This window comes from Crocodylus porosus, unplaced genomic scaffold, assembly GCF_001723895.1.
Source record: "Crocodylus porosus isolate Cpor-Errol unplaced genomic scaffold, CroPor_comp1, whole genome shotgun sequence".
Lineage (NCBI taxonomy): Eukaryota > Metazoa > Chordata > Crocodylia > Crocodylidae > Crocodylus > Crocodylus porosus.
In genome coordinates, this window is record NW_017728886.1 from 1254282 (window position 1) to 1271848 (window position 17567).

Below are 17567 nucleotides of genomic sequence, written 5' to 3' on the forward strand. Positions count from 1 at the left end.
CTGGCTCCTACCCTGGGGGCTTTAAGAGGAGGCTTGATGCCTACCTGGCTGGAGTCATCTAACCCCAGTTTTATTCCCGGCCAGGGTGGGGGTCAGACTTGCAGATCTACAAGGTCCCTTCGACCCCACTTCTATGATTCTATGATAAGCCCCTTACTGCCCAGCCTCAACAGTGGGCATGAAGGACCCACCCCTGCAGGGAACATACCCCATGACAAAGCCTGTGACACCTGCAGACTGGGAACGTCCCGAGAAGTAACGACCCCCAGGGCCCCCTCATAGCAGCTGCAGGGGAGCCTGCCTGGGGAAGTGCTGGCTCCACGTCCCCCTCCACTCACCTGTACAGAGAGGAGGCCTCATGGGCAGCCATGGGTACCAGCTTGGCAAAGATATCTGGGCCCGTGACAGCAGGATCAGTGGGGTTGACAGGTAGGGCCTTCACCAGGGGGGCACCTGGGTTCACAACAGACATGGATGTCATTATTGTGTCTGAGGCAGCACTGGCAGTAAAGGGTTAATCAGGGCTTGGCCCTGTTCTCTACCCTTGGCCACACACCGGTGCTCTGACATGTTCCCATCCCTTCTGCTGCCGGAGCAGACCGAGTGCTGGTAGCGCCAGACCCATGCCGTGCCCAGCCCCTCTCACCTTTCACAGATTGCAGGGTGTCCAGAGCAGGGACGGCTTCATGGTAGATGAAATCGTTGTCTTTTTTGGCCGAGTTATACCTAAAAAAAAAACCCCACAGAAGTGACTGTCAAGGCTAAGAGATCATGCATTTGCTGCCTCTGGGAGGCTGAAACAAGCACTGCCACCTCTGCTCTGTAGGCCAGGCAGTCAATGGCTAGGGATCTGCCTGGGGAAGAGGTAAGAGTGAAGTGCATGTGACGGTGCTCACGTTGAGCCACGTGGAGCTGGAAGGTGCATGCAGACCAGGGGCAAGGGGGGGAAAGAACCTGTGGCTGCACCTCGGCCTCGTCTATTTAACACGGACTGAAAATACACAGCTCCCCAGAGCCAGTCCAGGGAGCAGAAGGGAAGGGAGGGTCTGCCAAAGACTGGGCCCAGAGCGATACAGAACAGATAATCCAGCCACACTTGTTCAGCACTCACTTCCCCCCGATCACGTCCATCGCGAACCTCAGGGCTTCTTGGACAGTTTCCGGCTGACCCTAGGAGAGAAAGCCAGAGTTAGCTGTAGTCACTAGCACCCTGCGGGGGCCAGTTTTAGTGTGCTGCCCCCTGCTATCTGCAGGGGATACGCACACACTGCACTGCTAGCGTCCTGAAGAGACACCCAACCGCAGAGCACGAGGCTTCTAAACACAATCAGCACCGTGGGAGGTGGGGGGGAAGTACCTTTGCCAGTTTGATGGCTTCGTTGAGTTTATCCAGAGCACTCTGGAAGTAGACGACCTGCGGAGAGAGGCAGGGTTAGTCTGCCTCACCCCCCTAGGAACAGAGGGGCCCAAGAACACGAGACCTGCCATAGACTGGGTCAGATCACAGGTCCAACTTGCCCAGTCTCCTGCATCACACCACAGCTGAAAGCAGATGTGGGAAGGCAGACTGACCTAGGCGTGCCCATGGTTCCCCCCCCGTTCTTCTCCCACTTGCAGCCTCCAGCATTTGAGATCTAGGAAGCTCCGATTCAAAGGCTGTGCCCCTCACTCCTGTGTTCAATACCTGCTGATGCCCCTTTCCAGGCATGTGTCCAATCCCTTTGTGAATCAGGCCAAGCTGTCAGCTTCAACCACACCTGGTGGCAATAAGCCCCACACCAATTCCATGGCGTGTGAGAAAACTTCCTTGTATTAGCTTTAAACTGACTACTTACTAGTTTCATTTTGTGACCCCTCATTCTCATATGGAGAGAGGTGGTAAACAGCAAATCCCTATTCCATCTCTGAAGGCATTTAAGACCCAGCTAGACAAAGCCTTGGCTGGGATGATGTAGGTGGGGCTGGTCCTGCTTGGAGCAGGGGGGTGGACTAGATGCAACCGCCGGAGGTCCCTTCTCACCCTTGTTTTCTAGGATTCTATGACTTTCTCTTTGTCATTTAAAAATTTTGTAAGCCCTTATCATGTCCTCCCGAGAACAAGGCAGCCCCACAGCAGTCAGTCCCCAGCACAGAGACACTTAGGACAGTCCAGTTCTATGAAGCACAGCACAGCTTTCTAAGACAAGAAGGCACCAAGCAACCAAACCTAGTGAAGGTGCCCAGCCCATGACAGCTATGGCTATGCCCTTGAGAAAGGATGTAGATGAGGGTGCTGCGACACACCACCTACTACAGAATAACGCAGCTACAGCCATTACGCATGATGCTCTGCCAGCTTGGTTTCTACAGCTAGTGTTGCCACTTGGAAATATCACATGCTGTAGGGGACCCCAGTGTCTGGGATCGAAGGCAGCTCGCCCATGCTCACACAGAGATTCTGCTCTACCACCAGGGTCTGCAACTCGCATCGCTGACATATACAGCTTTCAGCTTTAACTCTTGTCCCTCTGCCCGAGGGCAGCTAATGGCCACTTTTGCAGGACACCAGCAAGAACAGGAAGCTTGGTTGGCTGAAAGCCCGCCCAGGAACAAGGAAGGTGGCATGGCAGTTTCCACGGAGAAGGAGAGACTGATCAGCCTTTGCATTCCAGCTCAGACACCGGCTCATAACAGGCAGGTGCTGCCGAGATCGATTTTAACAGACCCTTGAGTGGCCGCTGTTTCAGCACCAAGGACAGACGCCCGCCCCGCCAGGACGCGACACCCGGTCCCTCCACGGCACGGGAAAGAGCTGCTCTCCACAGCTCCCACGCTGCTGACTCAGTCAGCCTGCAAGGTGCAACCCTCTACTCCTCCTGCGAGCATTCACCTAGCAACAGCAAGCAGCGACTGGGCTCTACTTACTCGCTCTCCAAACTTCTGCTGCTCCTCAGCCTGTTTTCCCATATGCAACTGCAAAGAAACACACGCCGCGGATGGTAAGCAGACAAGTTCCACCGGATGCCCTGGGGCGGGGGGCGGTGCCCAACCTCCCCCCAAAAGGTTGAACCTGGCCCAGGGAAATGCCTGATTCACAGCTGCCCCCACTGATCTCACCCATGTGCTTGCTCTTGCTGGAGACTCTGCCTGTGCCACAGCTGCTGGGGACAGGGACTGGCAGCACGGGTAAGAGCAGGTGGCTCAGATGCTGCAGGGGCAGAGATCTGCAGCTCACGGTGTGAGCTGACAACACAAGGTTGCTGACCCTTGCCCTAGGGAAAGGTTCAGTGGCCTTGTAGCACCCTGCATTTCACCTGTCTTCAAGGACAATCCTGGCTGTGGGGAACCACTATCAACAACCGAAGGTGGAGGGAGGCACTTCCCCAGGTGCCAAAGAACATGACATGTTCTCAATGTACAGCCTCGTCTCTCCCACTTACGTGAGCTACGGCCGCGAAGTAGTAAATCTTCATCTGCACTAGCTTCTTCCAGTCTTTCTGGATCTTTCCTAGCAGCGAGGCCGTCTCGGAGTTCTCCAGTGCCCGGCAGGCCTCTTTGTAGTAGTCTACCACCTGCGCGGGGAGAGGCGGCCAGAGGGAGCATGAGTGGGGTTCACAGCAGTGGAGAACCAAACTTAAAGAGCCGGTCCCGGGTCAGGCAGGAGCAAGACCACAAGGCAGGGACGGGGCTCGCTGGAATGCAGCCATGTGACTTCATGGTTACATAGGCAGGGTAACGAGCTGCCGACTGATGAGACAGTCCAGCGCCCCTGGGTATGACCCTCTCCATGCAGGAACTAGCAGGGTATATACACAGACCACACAAGCTAAAGCGTAAGCCCAAAGTAAATGTGACCCTGAGGCCAGGCTGCCCCAAGGTGCCCAAGTACTGTGATCATCATGGCTTTCTGTAAGCCCCATCCACACTGGATTATGGGGGGTTCACACAGATTCAAGCAACTTGACTCTTTGCACCTTTCTAACAAATTCCTCTCGCACTTAGTGGAACTTGGACAGATCCTCCCAACTCTGCCGCCAGCGGAGTCGGCTCAGCGAGTGGCAGCGAGGTCTTATGGGGATATTTTCCATTCCTTCCAAACTCCTTTGGCCCAGGGTTGAAGACTGCAGTGGATGCTGATATGGGACAGGGGAAGTATCCGAAGCAGCCCTGGTCAGGACAGCTACCGCCATAAATGGTGCGGAGCCTGGCACAGCAGAGACAAAAGAGCCGGAGTGTCGGCGCCACCCCCATCCCCCACCTGGGCACTGATCCTGGCCACGAGGAAGCTCTTCCTGTTGTCCAGCATAGACTTTTCCAGGAGACACTCCTGAGCTTGGCCCTTGAGGAAAAGAAAGAGACACACAGGGAAATGATCACCTTCTTCCTGGGTATCACACTGCTTCATTCCAGCACTCCTCCAGAGTTGGTCTTGCCACCACCTCCCACACAGAGGACTTTTTGGCAAAGGCAAATATACTTAAAAAACAATAATCAAAGCCAAGAGGCCCAAGTAGCTCAGGGGATGAACAATGCACCAGGATAAAGCCATTCCAAAGCCCTTGGAGCCAGCAGTAGCCAGGTGATGCTGCGACCTGAAGCACAAACCCCTGGCTGAGAGCAGTGGGCAGGCGGGTTCAGTCCAGGATTGGTGGACTAAGACCCACTGCCAAAATTAGCCACCTAGGTGCAGCGATAGCTGCCAGGTCAAGAAAGGACTGAGGGCCGTGAACGCTGAACTGCGCTCTCAGTTGGAGGGGAGGTGCCAGGACTGAGGCAGACTGCTGGTCCATCCAGCATCCCCAGACAGCATTCACTCGGCGGGTTGAGCAACCAGAGCCAACACACACATTTGGGTCATTCCTGTTGGTGCAAGGCCCCAGCACTCCCTAAAGACAAACAAAGGCCGGTGATCCCCCACCAGCCAGAGACTTCCATCCCTTCTGTCTCCTCCAGGGAGCCTGGACTTCCTGCACTTCATGCATTAAGTTCAGCAAAATGGATGGACTCAAAGCCACCCTATTTAAAGTGTTCAACATCAAAATCCCCTCTGCCTTCCCAGGTCTAGGTAACCTCAGCCAAACTGTTCACCAGCAGCTGTTAGTCTCCCACGGCTCCTTAGAGAAGCAGGGACATGCAAGGAGCAAGACTGCTTAATGGGAGACATGGAAAAGCAGGAGGTTCCTGACCTGCCCACCTTGACAACGCCAAGGTACCTTCATCACCTTCCATATCAACAGCCACCTGTGCAGCCTCTTTCCATGCCATGCTATTTCCCTCAATTTGAAAATCAACTCCCACTGCTTGCTCAGGCCCCTATGCCAGACAGCTCGAGGTCCAATTCTGATAACAGTCATGAAGACCCACAAGCCAGGATGCAATGCTGTAGCTGGACAAGAGAGTGTTCCTGCCCCACCACAGTGGGATCAGCATCTGTCCTACAGCCTGAGGCACAACTCCTCCCATAAAGTTGCACTTTAGAGCATCTTGAGGAGGATAACATCTTGGAAAGCACCAAGACAACTCAGACCTTGTCCATATAATCTAATGGCCCTGCAAAAGGCTTCCCCTTGAACTAGGCTTTGAAGCAGGCACGCAGAGGGAGATTCAGGTCTGGATGCATCTTCTCCCCAGCTCCAGGCTTAGTTAATGCCTTTAAAAATTAAGTATTTGACAAGCCTAGATCCCAGGTAACTGGGATCGGTGGCACGACTAATGCCTACTACCTACCAGCATGAGGTTGATGTTGAGATTCAGGATCTGGTGACTCATGTCCACACTGTAGGAGTGAGGGAAGTGATCCCGCAGGTAGGTGAAAGCCCCTGCCGCACACTGGAAATGGGTGCAGGAAACCTTCATGCCCTGACCGGGGAGAAAGCACACATGCATGTATCAGCAAAAGCATGTTACACCCAAGCTGTGGCTGCCCGTAAAGTCCCAGGTACAGTACGTGGTGCTGGGTTTCACTTGCTGTGCTCTTAGTAGGTTGGGACAGTGACCCCAGGACCTGCACCCCAGACACACTTCCACAATCAGTGCTAGCTGCAATCTCTCCCCTTCTGACAGGATGGTGCAGCTGGCAGGATGCTCAGGGGGGCCATACCAGGACACGATAAGACCAGCCCTTTGCACTGAGGGTGGGGTAGATTGTGCTTTTGGCCAGAGGAAATATTTCAACAGCCTGCTGCAATACTACCCTGTGATGTTACGCTGTAGCAGACTGCCCAGGGCTTGAATAGGCATTGCTTTTTGATTCTGCAACTACACACAAACCTTGTTCCTTCATCTTTGTCAGCCACAACTCTCATATTTGAAAGAGGGGATTAAAACATTTTAGGCCGTGAGATTTTAAATGAGTTAATGATGTTGAGTCCCCAAAGGGGATAAACCATGACCATTTCAGAGGCTCTCAGTCCTACAGGCCTCTGTGCTACTATTGTTTGGGGAAAAGAGGCAAAAACTGAATTGTTCCAACAGCCTTACCTCCTCTGACACTCTCTTGTCCATGGCGCCCAGCATGGAGTGCAATGCCCCTGTTGGAAACAGAAGGGTCAAGTCAGGCCGTCGGCAAAAGTAACGGCAGCCACATTTACCAGACTACACACATTGCGTGTCCATGATCACAGCTCCCAAAGGAAGACTCTTCCAGTAAAACGAACCCACTGTATGTTCATAGAATCAATGAGTCGGGAGGGACCTAGACAGATCATCTAGTCCGACCCCCCGCCATGGGCAGGAAGGAGCACTGGGGGTGGCAGGGGTCATAAGACCCCAGCCAGGTGGCTATCCAGTCTCCTCAGGTTACTGAAAGCCCTTGGCCAGGCTGTGGTACTGGCACAGCTACGTTTGTGCTGGATGTTTTATACTGACATGGCCATAAAATACCAGTTTCTAGTGTACAACATCTACCTTCTCCGCTTCCCTTCCTGTTAAGCAGGAAAGCTGATTTTCTGACTGGGTAGATGTCCCCTGCTTTGATTCCTGCTCCATGTTACAGCAGCTGTTGCACTGCTATTCCAGGAGTCACCTAACTTCATGGCTTCATTGTTCCTCACTCCAGGGGTGTTTACAGTCATCTCTGGCTTTTAAAGGGTCTTGTAACCTCTCAAGGCAATTTTGTAGTCTGCTAGCTGCTCCGGGTCTCTCTCCTCCCATTTCACAATCTTGGAGACTCTTCAGCTCTTTTAAACTGTATAGCTCTACTCAAGGAGACCAGCCTAGCTAGGGTTTCAGCTTTAATTGTGGGGCAGAGTTGTGTGAGGGTGCATGCACCCCAGAGAATAGTTTTCGACAAGAAATGAAGGAGGCTGCGATGTCCAGCTGCAAACACCAAGGGGGGTGTCTAGGAGGCAAGAACACTGCTCACAGCTGGAAGTGGCCACAGCTGTTTGCTAGTGGCTTCCTGACTAACAGCGCTGAGGGAGTTGAGGTGACCAGGGACAATTGGGATTGTGGTCCCAAGTCTCACTGAGAAGTGAGCACACAGCACCCACGAGCCTCAGGCTGCAGCACTGAATCCATGCAGGCTCCAGGGAAGGCTGCCCAGCACTTACCTCCTTTCTCAACATCTGGACGTTGATGTAGCTGGGGCTGGTCCTGGTCCTGCTTGGAGCAGGGGTTGGACTAGATGTGACCTCCTGAGGTCCCTTCCAACCCTCATTTTCTATTTTTCTATGATTCTACCTGGCTTGAGGAGATATGGTTGTAGCCCCATGCCTGCCCCGGCCTGAGGTTTCCCCCAGGATACCCCAATTCATGAGGCCACGACTTTACTGAAAATCCAAATTGACTTAAGGAGGGTGAATCTTTGCCCCAACAAGCGGAAGTTTGCTCCATTTCGCTCAGATCCAGGTCTAAATATTGCATTTTCTTATATACCATGTGCACCTTGTTTCTGAAATGTAGAATGAAGGAATGTTTCTCCCCGAGAGATAGTCTCATGGAGCAGGGGCAAAGCCCAATCTTCAGCTCCCTCACCCCCCCAATTTCTGAACAGGCAAAAGCTACAGGTTTAAGCCTCTCACCGCCACTGCATAATTGGCAGCAACTCTTAGCTGCACAGCTAAAGTAACTACCAGGTTTTCAGTGTGCACAAAATGGTTAAAATGATAGTTGCTGCTGAAGACTGAACTCCATCCCTCCCTCACTGCAGTGCTGGGTGGGTGAGGGGGAGGCAGGAGGAGAGAAGAAAAAGAACAGGAGTCATTTCATAGTGCCTCCATGCTTCTATTCCAGGCAGAAAAATCAGCTTCCTTGCTTGAGATGCGCACGCCAATTTTGGAGGATGAATGTTTGAGGGAAAAGCTGCATGTGTGGCAGTTAAACTGATACAGCTTTCATGCAGGTATGTCCTGGATTTGTCAGGTGCGGTAAAATGTGGACACACTGCAATGTCATTCACCCAGAAAGGGACAAGCTCTCCTGGCTAGGTCCTGGAATCTGGCTTTTCTGTTTCTCTCTCTCACACACAAATGAACACAAGAACCAAAACCCAGAGGCACCCACTCGGTACTGAAACATATGTCTGAGCCAAAACAGAGTCTGTCAATCCTGGGTAGGCCTTATCTGTGCTCCGAAGGTGCCTGACAAGACCATCATGGAAGAGAATCATCCTTGACTGCACACAAATACAGAGTCAAACACCTTGAACGTAGCCTGAGATCAAAGGCTACAGGACATACAGAAAAGAAATGCATCAAGGGCTGTGGTTTGGCCAATGTTGTAAAGCGACAAGGGCCTCATTCAGCGGCCTTCCCTGTTCATGGCAAGGCACTAAAAGGCACTGCACCTTCATGGAGGCTGCCTAGGTTCTCTACCCTCTCAGGTCCCCCCCAGCACAGTAGGAGATGGGTCATGCACAGAGGAAGGGCTGGCCAGGGAGAAGGACACTTGTCTGGGGTTGAACAAGCCATGGCAGACTCTCTGCAAAGAGGCTGCCAAGGAAGCCACGCCATTGTGCTCTGGGCCTTACCAAGATTATAGAGGATGCAAGCCTGCTCATACTTGATATCTTCATGAGTAACTGTCTTGCCAGAGAAGATCTCTGTCCTGTGGAGAGAGGAGACGAGTGAGTTACTGCCTGCCACAAAGGAAGCTAGCAGGATGCCCTAGGGCACAGCCCAGCTGCCCACGGAGCACACATTGGTGATGGCTTCAGGAGAGGTGCATGGGTTAGTACTAACAGCTCTGACAACTGGCCTGGAGCCAAATGATCTAAAAGACTGCAGGTGACCAACGCCAGCCCAGCTCTGATGTTTCAGGCCATGGGCAGGCATGACATTCAAACATTTTCAAAGGGGAGGTGAGACCTGCTACTCAGCTTGAATTGACCATTACATCTGTTCATGCCTCTCCTGGAGTAAGCAAGCTAACCTGCTGTAACTTTAAACCTGAATGAAATGGGCTTGTTAATGCTGGGTAACAACTTAATAGTGCAGCCGCCAGCTCCATCCACACTCTTTGATCTTAGTTGTGATCCACTGTCCCAGACTACTAGTGAAATACTGCATAGCAGTTAGAGCAAGATGGAGTGAGCCTGACCTTCTCCAAGAGAGGCAGGCTGTGTCAGCAACACAGCAGGACGTTGGCACCACTCACATGCTCGCCTGGGGCTCTGTAGGGATGGAGCCGCCCTACTTCTGCATGCGTCAGGACAGCCTGACCCCAGCTACTCCATGTTGGAGGATTGGGCCAAAAGAAATCTGATGAGGTTCAATAAGGAGAAGGGCAAAGTCCTGCACTTAGGATGGAAAAATCTCACATACTAGTGCAGGCTGGGGGTTAACTGGCTGGGCAGCAGCTCTGCAGAAAAGGACCTGGGGGTGACAGCGGACAATAAGATGGATAAGAGCCAGCAGTGCGCCCTCGTTGCCAAGAAGGCGAACGGCATCTTGGGCTGCACTGGTAGAAGCTTTGTCAGAAGATCGAGGGAAGTGATTTCCCCCTCTATTCAGCACCCAGGAGGCCACATCTGGAGCCCTGTATCCAGTTTTGGGCCCCCTCCATCAAAGAAAGGATGTGGACACGTTGGAGAGAGCCCAACAGAAGACAATGAAAATGATTCAAGGGCTGGGGGACATGTCTTGTGAGGAGAGGCTGAGAGAGCCGGGCTTATTTAGTCTGCAGAAGACAAAACTGAGGGGGGATTTACTAACAGCCTACACCTCTCTGCATGGGGTTGCAAAAAGGATCACAGAATCAACGAGTCGGGAGGGACCTGGACAGATCATTGAGTCCGACCCCCCGCCATGGGCAGGAAGGAGCACTGGGGGTAGCAGCGGTCATAAGACGCCAGCCAGGTGCCTATCCAGTCTCCTCTTGAAGATCCCCAGGGAAGGTGAGAGCACCATCTCTCTGGGGGGCCTGTTCCAGGCTCTGGCCACCCTTACCGTGAAGTAGTTCTTCCTAGTATCTAACCTAGACCTCTCCTCCCTCAGCTTGTGGCCATTGTTCCTGGTGACTCCAAGCGGGGAAAGTCTGTTCACCAGGGCCCCGAGTCCCTGCTGCTGGCCCCTGATAAGGTTGTAGGCAGCCACAAGATCCCCCCTCGTCTCCTCTTGCAAACACTGAAGAGAGTCGGGTCCCTCAGCCTCTCCTCATAGGGCTGGCCACGGAGGCCCCCCAACCATGTGGGTGGCCTCCTCTGGACCCTCTCCAGGTTCCCCACGTCCCTCGTGAAGTGCAGCGCCCAGAACTGGACACAGGACTCCAGCTGGGGCCTGACCAGTGCCGCATAGAGGGGGAGCAAGACCTCTCTGGACCTGTTAGTGCTGCCCCTGTTGATGCAGGGCAGGGTGCGGTCGGCTCTGCCTATTGCTTCATCACATCGGCGACTCATATTCATCCTGGAGTCGATCCTGGCTCCAAGATCCCTCTCTGCCCCTGTGCTGCCGAGAGGGGCAGCCCCTAACCTATAACCATAATGCTGGTTCCCTCTCCCCAGGTGCAGCACCCTGCACTTGTCCTTGTTGAACCGTGTCCTGTTCAGATCACCCGCTTCTCCAACCTCTCCAGGTCTGCCTGGATGCGGTCCCTGCCTGCCGGTGTATTCACTTCACTCCACAGCTTGGTGTCATCAGCGAGCGTGAGCAGGGTGCTCTCCACCCCCTCGTCCAGGTCACTAATGAAGATGTTGAACAGCACCGGCCCAAGGACCGAGCCCTGGGGGACTCCGCTGCCCACACCCTCCCAGGTCGACATCGACCCGTCCCCCCGCACCTCTGGGTGCGCCCCGGAGGCAGTTTGCCACCCATGTGACCGTGCGTTCATCAATGCCGCAGCCCCTCAGCTTGCCCACCAGAACTGGGTGGGACGCTGTGTCGAAGCCTTCTGGGAGTCCAAGAAGACAACATCGACTTCCTCCTTCCCATCTAAGCTCTTTGTTACCTGGTCATAGAAGGAGACCAGGTTTAGTCAGGCAGGATCGGCCTGGCATGAACCCATGCTGGTTACCCCTCAACATCGCTTCCCCTGCAGGGCTCTCACAGATGAGGCCCTTGATAATTTTTTCAAAGATCTTCCCCAGGATAGAAGTGAGGCTGACTGGCCTGTAGTTGCCAGGCTCTTCCTTCCTCCCCTTCTTGAAAATAGGGACCACACTGGCCCTTTTCCAGGATGAAGCCGGACTGTTCTCAGTGGAGGCAGATGACAGGACAAGGAGCAATGGGCTCAAGTTGCAGCAAGGGAGGTTTAGGTTGGATATTAGGAAAAAACCTCTCACTAGCAGGGTGGTAAAGTACCAGAACATGTTACCCAGAGAGGTGGTGGGATCTCCAGGAGGTGTTTAGGTCTGGCTCAACAATCCCTTGTTCTTGTATTAGGGGAAAGGAGCAGTTCATCTGCCACCCCATCCAGGTCACTGTTTTGTACATCTCCCCATCCCGAGAGAAGGGGGGAATGATGAAGATTAACAGGTAGTTCAGGGGCTGGCATGATCAGGCTACTCTGGGAACACTGCACCACTAGCAGACTTTGACAGGCAGAGGATGCTTCCCAGGGATGAGCTCCATTTGACACTTCTGAGATTGAGGCTGGCTTGATCTGCTGCAGCAAGACACAGCCCTTGTCTTCCAGCCTGTTACCCAAGGGACCCAGCAGAGGCATGGTAGCTTTGTCATGTGCTTTGTAGCTGTGGTGCATAAGGGGGTGGAGCAGACACTGTCGGAGTCTGGATATGCAGTTGATTGCGAACAGAGGAATATGCTCAGTGGACTAAGGGGTCCCTTCCTCTCCGATATCAAGCTGGCACCTAGCACTTGAGCTGAAAGCATGTCGAGCGTAGGTACACACTGCCCACGTGTGTGCACAGCAAGAGACACAAGCTCACCTGGCTGCTGCCTCTGGCACAACCCAGCCCACCCCTACCCCAGGGTCCTGGGGACAGCAGTGGGCCACCATCTACCACATGTTCCCTGCAGGCCTGGTCTCACCTTGGCTCTCACCATGGGTCACTGAGGGGACAGGATGCAATACCTCCGCTGGGGCTCAGGTTACTGGGACACCACCATGCCACCCAGAAGGTGCGTGTCAGCAACAGGCCAAGCGCAAATGCTGCAACAGCAATACCTCACTGCTGAACGGACCCTCAGTTAGCTCCTGTCAGCCTGGGCTGACCCACAGCATGCTTAACACTTGCACCCCTAGACTCCCCTATTGCCCCAGGAGTAGGGGATTGTATTCGATCGTTCTGTAGTCATTCTATAGCATGTGACATTTTGCAGCAAGGAGCCCTGGTTGCACTGGAAGGGGTCATGGGCTTGCCAGCCCTAGAGCACAGGTAGGTAGGCAGTGAGGAGAGAACATGTCAGGCCCAGAGCAAACACAGAGGGCAGAGTCTCTGGGTTCGTCCCATCCTGCACAGGTCACTGGGAAGGCTGGAGCGGGGAGGGAGTCCTGGGCAAAGCACACACAGGGCTGAGGGGAAGTTCCTAGCACGGGAAGGGAACAGTAGATTTATAGACTGTAAGGGACCTTGGAAGATCATTGGGTTCAGCCCTCTGCACCAAGCAGGAAAGATAATTGGGGGTCAGGTGACCCCAGCAAGGTGACCGCCTAGTCTCCTCTTGAAGATATCCAGGGTAGGTAGGTGACTGCACCACCTCTGGAGGGATCTTATTCCAGTCTAGACACCCTGACTGTGAAGAAGTTTTTCCTAAAGTTGAGCCTGAATCAGTCTTCCAGGAGTTTGTGGGAAGGAGCACGAAGAGAAAGAGCAGGGGTGGAGGCGCGGAGAAGACCTGCAAGGCAGGGTAGGGACAGGGCAGAGAGGGGTGAGCTGGTCAGAGGGCAGGTCACCCAATAACCAGTGCAGGAGAGCTGCAGGCTGGAGAGTAGGATGTTCCAGCAGTCTAGGAAGGACCTGAATCCCCAAGGAAACAGACAAGGGACAAAGCCGCTTGGCTCACAGCATGCTCCTGGAGTCCACAGGAGTCCCTCCTTCACCTGCCCCACTCCTGCTGTTAGGACGTGCTGGGAAAGGGCTCCTGAGCTCCCCTAGGGCAGGCAGACAGCTGGACACAGACCTGCCATCATGCAGAGGGGAGGGGGACACAGCACAGCCTTACCAGGTGATGGGCACGGCCGCCTCCTGCTCAGCCCCCATGGGGATGCGGCTCTGCAGGTAGTGGAGCTGCCCGAAGTACTTTCGCAGGATGCTGCAACCCTCGAAGTCCCGGGGCACATTTACCGCGTTCTGGGGAGAGAGCGGAGGGTAGGAAGCATGAGAGAAAGGTCCGGTGCTTAGACAGGGGTGGGGGGTGCTCCCAGGGGAGGGGCTACTGGCACCCCCAACAGCAGTGCCTCTCAAAGGGACATGGCTTGGTGCCAAGGCAAAGGCGACCCCCAGAGCGGTCCTCTCTGGTGATGAGCAAGGAGTGGCTGCTAGCGCCTTGGGGTAGAGACGCTCTCCTTGTTCCTCAGCAGCGTAAAGCACAGTGGGTCTCTGATCTGAGCTCACCAAGCTGGGTGGAGCTGCAGACACTGAATTAGAGGCAACAGCATGCTCTTGATGCAAAAAATAGCAACCCAGCTTTTGGCTTTTAACAGGAGCATCACTTGCAAATCAAGGGAAGTGATTCTGCCACTATTTGGCACTGGTGAGGCCTCCCCTGGAGCTCTGCTTTGTGGGCCCCACACTTCAGGAAAGATGTAGACAGAGTGGGAAGTCCAGTGATTAGAGGCCTAGGAAACGAGACTCTTGAGACAGTTAGGAGAACGGGGAAGATTTAGTTTGGAGTGGGGGGAAGACTGGGGGAGTGGGGACAACCAGATAACAGCTTTTCAATATGAAAGAGGTGCTTGTGAAGGGGATGAAGGTGGGCTGGTCTCTGTGGCTGCAAGGGACAGAACAAGCAACAAAAGTCTTAAGTTGCAGCCAGGGAGGTTTTGGCTGGGTATTAGGAAGAGCTTTCTGACTCTGAGGGTGGGGCAGCCTCTCTTGTTGGAAGTTTGTAAAAGCAGGTTGTCTAGGATAGCTTGGCCAGGGATGACCGCAGGGAGCAGAGCATGGGGCCCCCCACCAGCCCTGCTTTTCCAGGCTCCCATGAACCTATTTTGGGGAAAGCAAGCAGGTGTTGGGAGGCAGACGCACACCCCAGGGCTCTGCATTTCACTGCGAGAGGCAGGTACTCTCGTATCCTGCCCAGCAGGGAGCCCAAGGTGTCCACAGGGGATTTAAAATTTTGCTGGTGCTACACATCCTCAAACTGCACACACAGATGAGAGCTCAAAGTGCCAGGGACTTCGGCTGCTCCTCCTATGTCGGACCAGCCAGAAGCCAGGGTGCGGGGCCTGAAGAGTGATGCTAATGGCTGGGCTTGGCTGCCAGGCCTACAAATCCTCACAGCTCTGCATAAGCATGATCCACAGAGGGAGTCCACGGCTGGAGTCACACTATGGGCAGCACTGATGTTCCTGCCTCTGGCCTTTCCAGTCCGTCTTTGCAGCCCAGGCCCCCGACACTGTGGCTGGGTATTGGCACTACTGCCAGGATCTCTCTCCCAACCCACAAGAGTCCTGTCTGCCTCTGGCTATGCAGAAAGGTGCCCGAGACCAGGTGCCTTTTTATCCACAGCAGTGAAGTGCTACCTCCTAGCTTGGCCCCCACGTGGGTCACAAGCCAGACATGAAGGAAAGCTCAGGCCCCATGACTCTGACTTGTGGGGCTGCCAAGGCAGGCACCGTTCTGGTGAGATCTCACAGTGGTTTTGATTCTTGCCAGCTGGGCTCAAAGCCTTCCCACCATCCATACTGGGAAAGATGGTTGTAGGCACATGGCTTGGCCTGACACCAGCTCCCTTGAGGGAACAGAGGGGAGTATTACCCTGCCCCTGGTGCACAGCCTGCCTGGCTCCCACTTGAGTGTGGCTCCAGCTGTTAATGGGCCTGAGCTCTGGCCTGGCACAGGGCCGGTCCCCGCTGCAGCGCAGGCAAGGCCAGCCACATGCTCACCTGCCGGAGCAGCTCCAGCTTCTTCAGTTCCTCATTGTAGCTCTCTGGGTTCTCCCCATAGTTCTTCAGAACAAACTGGAGGAGGAAAGACCAGTTAGAGCCTGCAACTGGGACCAGCAGGGAAGAGACTCCCAACACCCGCTGTGCAGAAAGGCCAGCTCCTCAACCACAGCTGCCCTCTCCAATGGGATGATTCACTGGGGGAGAGTTTCTATGGCAGGGAGGCAGATGTCTTGGTCTGCCTTTATGGTACGTTGTGCTAAACTCTCGCTAACCTGCCCCGAGAGAAACCGAGCCGTGCGGGTCTACTCTGAAAGCAGCCACCCCGGGGTGAAAAGTGGCAGCAGCCTGCAGCGCATGCCAACACCACAGCAATCCAGGACCAGATGTGGGAACAGAGGCTGAAAGGGAAACCACAGGAAAGCTACGGACAAGCACGACCGCAGGTGTAAGTGACCCTCAGGGATCAGAGCCATGGCTCAACCACCAGAGAAGAGCCAGAGCACCTGCTGCAGCTCCCTGCCTGATCGCCACGGGCAGTCTCCTGGATAACCTGCTGGTCGTAGGCACGGCAGCCGCCCAAGCTCTCAGCACGGAGGGCCAGCTGGGTGGGAGCCCCAGGAGCTATGGCTGCAGGCGGCAGAGATCTCTACCGTGCGTAGCACCTGCAGGGCCCCGGACCACACACCTCTCTCCGCCGTCTGCTTCCTCAGGTTCCCCGGGTGCCAGGTGCGCTGCGCTCTCCAAGCGGCATGCCGCCCACTTGCTGGAGCGCTCCACCCCTCTGGGCCATGCAGGAGAGCCCCAGCAGCTGCAGAGATGGAGTGGGGGAGAGCCTGCGACTCACAGCTCCATGGCAGGGAGCGCTCAGGGGAAGCAAGGCCTCCCTCGGAAAGACATGTCAGGCCAGCAGCCGGCAGTCGAAGAGGCCTGCCCATTGTGAGCTGGCTGCTCTGGGGTCATAAGGGAGCCCCACCTCATAGCTCCTGGTGCCTTTGAGAGTGTTGCAAGCAGCTGGGCACAGGCCTATGGCCGACGAGCTGAGCTCTCAGCTTGCAGCACGGGGTGGGATCCTGATGCTACATGCCCACGGTGTAAGTCAAGTCATGGCAGATGCAGGAAGAGAACCCAGGAGTCCCAACTCCCACTGTACCAGCCAGCCAAGGGTACACGCAGGAGCAAGGCCCAGAAGGAGAGCCGTACAGGTCAGAGGAAGCAGGCTGTACCTGACCAGACCCCAAGCTGTGCACAATCCTTAGGGATGAGGTGCTAGGACATAGAGTAGGTTTAAGACTGTGGAGAGGAGAGTGGGGGTGGTCTCACTAGGGTGATATGCTGGGGCCAGCTCTGCAACCTGGGGTGCTAAAACCTCTGCCCTTCAGTCCTGGGTCTGGTCCTGGTCCAAACCTAGCCCAGCCATGACTCTGAGCTACTGCTCTCCACAACACCATGCTTCTGGCACAGGACAAACCGTGGTCACGGTCCAATCCCCAAAGCAGCTTCTCTGCTAGGGTCTCACTCAGCAGAGCTGCCACAGACTCCAGCAGGGACACTGAGCGGTGGCCAGGCCGTGGCAGGGATGTGCCTACAAGACGCGGTGCCAGGCAACGCACGTTACCACTGCAGACGCAGGACTCGGGCCAACGGGGACCTCAAGTCTGTGACCTTCGAGCCTGACCTGCAGGAGCCTCTGACCATGGCCAGCAAGGGCGAGACCTGCATCAGGCAGCGACAATGCCCAGCAGGCAGTGCAAAGCCTGTGCCTTCCCAGCCGGGTCACCCTTCCCCGAGCACAACCACCCACCCACGGGACCTGCATGGTCATCGCGAGGCTGTGCGCTTCGTCCAGGAGATGTCTGGCCCACAAGACCCCTGTGGTGCGGCCCTTGCCGATACACCGAAGGAGCGGGGCAGAGCACCTGGCTAGAGGTGGATCCCATTGATCTTTAACCCTGGTGTGACGCAGCCCCAGCTCAGGCAGGAGGGCAGGCCAGACCCCAGGGCTCTGCTCCCCCTGGCCAAACGCTGCCTGCAGACGAGGAGCCGACGGACCGGTCGGCACGCTGGGGATCCCACCGAGCTCTCCCTCCAGCCGAGGCTTGTTTGCCAGGCACGAGGCCTCTCAGCTCAGAATGGGGGGCGCT

At 55.1% G+C, this 17567-nt stretch overlaps 1 protein-coding gene across 2 annotated transcripts in view; it reads right to left on the reverse strand.

The window, feature by feature from the left end:
* Positions 1–15529, reverse strand: part of PTPN23 (protein tyrosine phosphatase, non-receptor type 23) — a 26940-nt gene extending 11411 nt beyond the window's left edge. Inside the window, exons 1-12 of one of the 2 annotated variants that reach the window (XM_019529039.1) lie at positions 15424–15529; positions 13539–13666; positions 8948–9024; positions 6460–6509; positions 5707–5838; positions 4238–4318; positions 3420–3551; positions 2905–2952; positions 1358–1414; positions 1112–1170; positions 647–726; positions 339–453 (exon numbers count right to left, since the gene is read on the reverse strand). In XM_019529039.1, the coding sequence (XP_019384584.1) occupies positions 339–453; positions 647–726; positions 1112–1170; positions 1358–1414; positions 2905–2952; positions 3420–3551; positions 4238–4318; positions 5707–5838; positions 6460–6509; positions 8948–9024; positions 13539–13576 (869 nt within the window). In that variant the 5' untranslated portion in view covers positions 13577–13666; positions 15424–15529. Of the gene's footprint in view, positions 1–338; positions 454–646; positions 727–1111; positions 1171–1357; positions 1415–2904; positions 2953–3419; positions 3552–4237; positions 4319–5706; positions 5839–6459; positions 6510–8947; positions 9025–13538; positions 13667–15423 lie in introns of those variants that run through there. The other variant, XM_019529031.1, reaches the window with a different exon arrangement.
* Positions 15530–17567: the final 2038 nt, after the last annotated feature.